Source organism: Calonectris borealis, chromosome Z, assembly GCF_964195595.1.
Source record: "Calonectris borealis chromosome Z, bCalBor7.hap1.2, whole genome shotgun sequence".
In the NCBI taxonomy this organism is placed as follows: domain Eukaryota; kingdom Metazoa; phylum Chordata; class Aves; order Procellariiformes; family Procellariidae; genus Calonectris; species Calonectris borealis.
In genome coordinates, this window is record NC_134352.1 from 75,476,037 (window position 1) to 75,483,693 (window position 7,657).

Sequence of the window (7,657 nt, forward strand, 5' to 3'; positions counted from 1 at the left end):
CCTGGTGGCTCCAGGGCAGCTGGAGCCAAGCCCCAGGGTGCTCTAGGGCCACGCCAAAATGAAGCGAAACAGGCCAGGTCTGGGAAAAGGGAGGAACCTGCAGGTCTCCAGCTCTCAGTAGCCTCCACCCCAAAGCAGTAAAACTAGAGCCCACCCCCTCTTAGGATGGACAGAGCAGGAGCAAGACCTCCAGGCAACTGGAGTCTGCAACTGCCAGCCCCTCCCCACCAGTCACACCAGCACAAGCCACTGCCACCACTGCTGCAGGGTGCTTGCACCCTCCCCACAAGGGCAGCGCTGCTTGTCTGTGGTACTTCTTTTTATTGGTATAAAAGCCCACTGTGGATAAAACTGCCTTCCCAGCCCTGAGCCCGATGGCAGTTTCTCCCTTCCAGCCCTGTGGCACAGCATCAGGGCTGGTGCCCGCCTGAAAATCCCCCTCCAAGAGCAGGAGAGGGCAATGATCCACTGGAATGGCCCCTTGAACCCCCTTCCCAAGCTGTGCCGGCACCAGCTGCGGGACTGCATCTCCTCCTGAGCCTCCACCACCCTCCGTGTCCACTGGGCCCTTTGGGTACTGTCTTTTCCCTGTCCTTCCGTCCTGGATGCTGTCAGTCCCCTCGGGTCCCCCAGCACCACCCTCCCTGCACAAGGATGCCGGCCCACTGCAGCTACCGCAGTCCAGCGCTGGGGCTGCGGCTCCCAGGGCAGCGAGGCTGGGCAAAGAGGCGGAGAAAGTAGCACCACAGCGGTCAGCCCCGACCCACAGCACGGCAGCGCTTTGCAAAGCCGCTTCCTCCACCCTGCGGTGAGGAGGTGATGCAGGCCACCCCCCGGCACAGGGGAGGGCACGTCTTCTGCAGTGGGGGGAGAAGCGGTGGGTTTCTTTGGGTTCAGGCATCCGGCAGTCCAAGGTAGCATCCTTCCCAGGCAGGCTAACCGGGGCTCCGCTCGTGGCAGGGCCAGCAAAGCCGGGTCCCCCAAAATTGAGCTGTTCTCTGGGGGCTCCCAAAGGGGCATCGGAGTGAGCCAGCCCCAGCCACACCAGTCGGCTGGCTGCCACAGCCAGACCCCAGCACCTGCCCCGCTGGGACTGGCCGGCGTCCCCCAGTCCAGGAGAAAAGATATTGCAGAGAAGGTGACAGCCGCTCTTGCTGCCAGGATTGAGGGGAGGGTAGGGGTGGCTGGGGACAGGAACAGCCTGCACGGCCTCAGGATCCCGGCTGGGGGCTAGCTCCGCTCCGTAGACCTGCAGGAACCAAGAGGCAAGAGGGTCAGTTTTCACCAGACTCCTTATCCCATCCACTTCCCCCAGGGGAAGGCAACAACTTGACCACAGCCCCAGACCCCAGCTTCTCCTCCAGTCTGACAGCCAAGGGGATGACACCCTTGTTCCAGCCCCAGGGACACCCTCTCCCCATCCCAGCACCAGTCCTGGTACCCACAGGTACCCATAGGGTCCCCCATCCCCTTTATGGAGCAGGACTTACAGAGCAGGAAGCGCCGCAGGTTCTGGGCAGATCCCCCCGAGAGTAGGTAAGCCCAGGCAGCAGCAGCGGCCATTAGCAGGTAGGAGGGCACCAGGCTGCCCACGTACAGGGGGTTGCAAAACGTCTGGGGAGAGAGGCGGGAGAGGAGAGGGGTGAGCAGGCAGGATAGGACAGGGACAGGATGGGTGGCAGCGTCACCGCCTTGACGAGCGGAGCGGGACAGGGGACACCAGCTCCAGGATTCAGTTTGTGAAGGGCCAGCTGCAAGTCCCCCAAACCCAGCTGCTTTGCTAGTGCCCAAGGCTGTTTCCCCCCTGGCACGGGGACCAGCACGCACCACAGCCGTCCCTGAATATAGGTCCCGGCGCAGAGCTCCGCTCCCAGCTACTCACCGACCCCGAAACAGCAAGGTGCATGACAACGACTGCCATGATCTCCCACCAGCGCCGATGCTCACAGCCATGGAAGAAGAGGATCCCCCAGAAGGTGTGAAGGAAAATCAGCACCATGGTCATAAAAGCTGCAGGGAGCGGCAGAGGGGTGTCACCAGGGAACCACCCGCCCTGACCTGATCTGCAGGCTTGGGGAGGAATGGAGAGGAGCTGGGAAAGCGGACTAGGGGCACTGCTGGGCCAGACTGGGAGCTGCTGGGGCAGACCCTCAGCGTGGGAAGGATGGGGGAGAGGAGCACGGAGGGTCACAGAGGACAGAAAGAAGGATTTGGCCCAGAGAGATGTGACAGGGGACTGTAAGGGGCTCAGATGGGTAGAGGGTGCAGCATGGAGGGGATAGCACAGAGGGGAGACTCCAGCCCCCCCAGGTCTGCTGCCTCTGTGGTGAGGCAGAGACGCAAGCGAAGGGTGCCGGTCGCTCACCTGAGGTCAGGAAGTAGAGCTGTGAGTCCCCGTGGATGCCCACGGTGCCGGGCCCTAACGCGTCTGCCAGGAGATTGATCATGGAGAAGGCGCCGCTCATGAGCCCAAAGCCCACACCAGCCACTGCCAGGACAGGGACACTGTCAGGCCCTGAGCCTCCCAGGGCCACCCCAGGCGCCTCCCAGGCAGCTTGGGCGTGAATAACCTCCCTTTCCCCCCAGCACAATGCCCAGCCCTGCCCGGGCTCGCCCCTGGCCCCGCGGTCGGTGTGCCCCGCTCTGCGTGCCACTCACCATATGCCATTTGCTGGATGGAAATGGGGGAGCAGCCGTCCTCACTGAGGGCCACCAGCCCCTCGATGGCCTTCCTGTGGGGTGAGAGCACGCTGGAGCCTGGCACAGCTCGGCCACCTCCCGAGGCATGGTGCAGCACCAGGATGAAGCAGACGGGACTGGGGTCTCACTCTGCACCATCCCTCCCTCCTGGTAACCTCCCCATCACCAAGCTGGAACACTCACCACGGAGAGCATCCGCGTGACTGCCCTGAACCACTGGACAAACCAGGCATGTGAAAACCACACGAAGCCGCATAGAAAGATTTTCCACACAGGAATGTGAGTGCCAGCCAGCCTCGCAGAGCAGGGCTGGGGTGAGCGGGGCAAGCAAGCAGCACCCCCCCATGGAAAGCAGTCCCAGTGCAGGCGTGGGAGGCGCATGCTGGGAGGGTGTACCTGATCTCTGCATTTATACTCTTAGAAGATGTTGAAAAAAATGGAGGGGGTGCAGGGAAGAGCTCAAAGAGCTAGAAAAGTTCTTTGGGGATTGAAACTGGGAGAGGTGGGCTTCCTAATTTTTATCAGCTAGAGGTGTGGTGGGTGAAGAGGACGCCAGAAGGCTCCTCAGCCCGGGGAGGACAGCAGCGCTTGCAACCGGAGATCTGCAGGGCAAATGCAACGCAGTAGTTTGTGTTAGAGGCTGCTCCGCGGAGCTCTGCTACCCTCTGCCTGCCTGCCTCCGGCAGCGCCCTGCCGCAGGGAGCGGTGCAAGCCTGCGTACCCTCGCCAGCACCCAGCCAGTCGGGAAGGCTGGGGGTTATGAGGGATGCCGACCACTGCATCGCCTCCCCTTGTCTGCCTGCCCAGCTCCCGCGCAGCGTCCGTCCATCCGTCCGAATGCAGGACAGGGTGCAGCGCGTGCTCACCCGGCAGGCGGCACAAACCCCCGCGCTCCGGGCCGGCAGCGCTAGGGAGGCCAGGAGCTGCCGAGGCTGCACCGAGACTTTTCCCCAGGCTGGCCACGGCACCGAGCACAGGGCTGGTGGTGATGTGCCACCCCACAGAGCTCCAAAATCACCTTCAGGCTATCCCTGCTCACACAAAACCGCCCCTAAGAAAGGAACAAGACTTGCCAGGAGGCGAGGGCAGATCCCTAACCCTTCTCTGTCCCCCACACAGCAAAGTGGGCATTTCCCTATGTCTGGCGTCCCCCCGGCGCCCCCCCGCGCTGTGGGAGCACTGCTGGTGCTCGTCACCAGGGCAGAGAGGATGTGACATGTCCTGCAGCAGCCCAAACCCACAGCCTACCTGTCCCGAATTCAGGGAGATGCTGCCAGCTACCTTAGCCCTGGGTCCTCCAGACCTTAGGGCTGCTCTGCTCCACCACCTGAGACCCACTCGAGGTCAACATACCGACGCAGGTACCACCCGCGTGCTCCCAGCGAGGACCAAGGTGGCTTGGTGCCACACTTGGCATGCCCCCCAGCCCAGGAGCTCCCAGCTGAAATCTGGCACCCGCCACGGCCGGGAAGACGGGAGGACCATCCGGCAGCGCTGGAGCAGGGTGGGAGATGCCCTTACCTGAGGAGCTTGTAGTAAAGGAAGCGGAAGGCCTCTTGCAGCAGCACGGAGAACATCACCCCAAATATCAAGAGCCCCTTCTGCAGAGGCTCATCCCGGGGGTCGCTGGCTTTAACCGCGATAAACCAGATGAGGGAGGAGAGCAGCAGCGACACCAGCCAGAAGAAAGCCCTGTAAGAGAGCGAGCGCCTGCTGGCACCAGTGCTGTGCTGGGACCAGTGCCGGTTACTGGTGCTGGTGGCATGCCTGTGCCCATGGGCACTACGCCTGCACCCCTCTGTGTTGGTACTGGCACTGGCAGCTGTGGCCCGGCCTTGCTCACTCTCCTACCAGTACCAGCGCCATTCTGGTACCAGTGCTGGGCAGGTGGTGGCCGCACTGGTACGGCTGCTGTGCCTGTACTCCTCCTCCGCTGGTAACCAGAACTGGCACCAGTGCCGGCGTTGGGCCCACACCAGTACCAGTACCAGTGCCAGGCTCACTTCCATGCCGGTACCAGTTCCAGTACCATACCCTACTGATCCCACTATGGTACTGGTACCAGTGCCTCTGCTGCACGCGTGCACCAGTACCACTACCAACCCTGCACTGGTACTAGTGCCCCTGCCATAGGCACAATGGCACTAGTACTGGTCGCCCTGCTGTGCCTCTGCCAGTACCAGTCATGTCCCTGTCACACCCATGCTGGTACCAGCGCCCCTGTCACACCCATACTTGTACCAGCACCGGAACTGGTACCAGCGCCCCTGTCACACCCATACTCGTACCAGCACCGGAACTGGTACCAGCGCCCCTGTCACACCCATACTCGTACCAGCACGGGAACTGGTACCAGCGCCCCTGTCACACCCATACTCGTACCAGCACCGGAACTGGTACCAGCGCCCCTGTCACACTCATACTGTTACCAGCACTGGCACTGCTACCAGTGTCCCTGTCATGCCCATACTGGTAGCGGTACCGGCACTGGTACTAGCGCCGCTGTCACACCCATACTGGTACCAGTACTGGTACGAGCGCCTCTGTCACACCTATACTGGTACCAGCACTGGTACCAGCGCCTCTGTCACACCCATACTGGTACCGGCACTGGTACTAGCACCCCTGTCACACCCATACTCGTACCAGCACTGGTACCAGTGCCCCTGTCACACCTATACTGGTACCAGGACCCCATCACGCCCATACTGGTACCAGCACCGGCACTGGTACCAGTGCCCCTGTCACACCCATACTGGTACCAGCACTAGTACCAGCGCTCCTGTCACACCCATACTGGTACCAGCACTGGCACTGGTACCAGTGCCCCTGTCACACCCATACTGGTACCAGCACTAGTACCAGCGCTCCTGTCACACCCATACTGGTACCAGCACTGGCACTGGTACCAGTGTCCCTGTCACACCCATACTCGTACCAGCACTAGTACCAGCGCCCCTGTCACACCCATACTGGTACCAGCACTGGCACTGGTATCAGTGTCCCTGTCACACCCATACTCGTACCAGCACCGGCATTGGTACCAGTGCCCCTGTTACACCCATACTGGTACCAGCACTGGTACCAGCACCCCTGTCACATCCATACTCGTACCAGCACCGGCACTGGTACCTGCACCTCTGTCACACCCATACTGGTATCGGCACTGGTACCAGTGCCCCTGTCACACCCATACTGGTACCAGCATTGGTACCTGCACCCCTGTCACACCAATACTGGTACCAGCACTGGTACCAGCGCCCCTGTCACACCCATACTGGTACCAGCACTGGCACTGGTACCTGCATCCCTGTCACACCCATACTCGTACCGGCACTGGTACCAGTGCCCCTGTCACACCCATACTGGTACCAGCACTTGTACCAGCACCCCTGTCACACCCATACTCGTACCAGCACCGGCACTGGTACCAGTGTCCCTGTCACACCCATACTGGTACCAGCACTAGTACCAGCACCCCTGTCACACCCATACTCGTACCAGCACCGGCACTGGTACCAGTGTTCCTGTCACACCCATACTCGTACCAGCACCGGCACTGGTACCTGCACCCCTGTCACACCCATACTGGTACCAGCACTGACACTGGTACCAGTGTCCCTGTCACACCCATACTCATACCAGCACTGGCATTGGTACCAGTGCCCCTGTTACACCCATACTGGTACCAGCACTGGTACCAGCACCCCTGTCACACCAATACTCGTACCAGCACCGGCACTGGTACCTGCACCCCTGTCACACCCATACTCGTACCCGCACTGGTACCAGTGCCCCTGTCACACCCATACTGGTACCAGCACCAGCATTGGTACCTGCACCCCTGTCACACCCATGCTGGTACCGGCACCACTGTCACACCCATACTCGTACCAGCACCGGCACTGGTACCTGCACCCCTGTCACACCCATACTGGTACCAGCACTGGTACTGGTACCAGTGTTCCTGTCACACCCATACTCGTACCAGCACCGGCACTGGTACCTGCACCCCTGTCACACCCATACTGGTACCAGCACTGGTACTGGTACCAGTGTTCCTGTCACACCCATACTCGTACCAGCACCGGCACTGGTACCTGCACCCCTGTCACACCCATACTGGTACCAGCACTGACACTGGTACCAGTGTCCCTGTCACACCCATACTCATACCAGCACTGGCATTGGTACCAGTGCCCCTGTTACACCCATACTGGTACCAACACTGGTACCAGCACCCCTGTCACACCCATACTGGTACCAGCACTGGCACTGGTACCTGCATCCCTGTCACACCCATACTCGTACCGGCACTGGTACCAGTGCCCCTGTCACACCCATACTGGTACCAGCACCAGCATTGGTACCTGCACCCCTGTCACACCCATACTGGTACCGGCACTGGTACCAGCACCACTGTCACACCCATACTGGTCCCGGCACTGGTACCAGCACCCCTGTCACACCCATACTGGTACCAGCACTGGTACGAGCGCCCTTGTCACACCCATACTGGTACCAGCACCGGCACTGGTACCAGTGCCCCTGTCACGCCCATACTGGTATCGGCACTGGTACCAGCGCCCCTGTCACACCCATACTGGTACCAGCACCAATACTGGTGCCGCACCAGTACCGATACCAGTATCAACGCCCCCATCACGCCCACACCAGTACCCACGGTGGCACCACTGCCCCTCCCGGTGCCGGTGCCGGTGCGGGACTGACCCGGCGATGAGGATGATGATGCGGAGCGGGTCACGGGCGATGGTGAAGAGGAAGAGGCCGAGCGCCGGCCCGAAGGCGATGAAGGTGCACCCGAAGAAGACAGCGAGCGTCATGGCGGCGGGACGCGGGACACGGGACACGGGACCGGGGACGGGACCCGCAGGCTCGGACCGGCCCGGCCCCGCCGCCCGCTTCCCCTCCCCCGCCCTTCCGGGGCTGCCTGACG

General features: G+C 61.6%; 1 protein-coding gene across 3 annotated transcripts; it reads right to left on the reverse strand.

The window, feature by feature from the left end:
• Positions 1 to 301: 301 nt before the first annotated feature.
• LOC142075878 (gamma-secretase subunit Aph-1b-like) lies at positions 302 to 7,657 on the reverse strand. 3 transcript variants are annotated; one of them, XM_075137917.1, is made up of 7 exons: positions 7,432 to 7,657; positions 4,222 to 4,392; positions 2,659 to 2,732; positions 2,366 to 2,488; positions 1,883 to 2,010; positions 1,491 to 1,614; positions 302 to 1,249 (listed from the first exon to the last, which is right to left on the reverse strand). In XM_075137917.1, the coding sequence occupies exons 1-7, from the start codon at positions 7,542 to 7,544 to the stop codon at positions 1,212 to 1,214; spliced, it is 771 nt and encodes a 256-aa protein (XP_074994018.1). In that variant the 5' UTR covers positions 7,545 to 7,657; the 3' UTR covers positions 302 to 1,211. The 3 variants fall into 3 exon arrangements, with proteins under 3 accessions (XP_074994018.1, XP_074994019.1, XP_074994020.1); XM_075137918.1 differs by lacking the exon at positions 1,883 to 2,010; XM_075137919.1 differs by lacking the exon at positions 4,222 to 4,392 and having other exon boundaries at positions 7,432 to 7,642.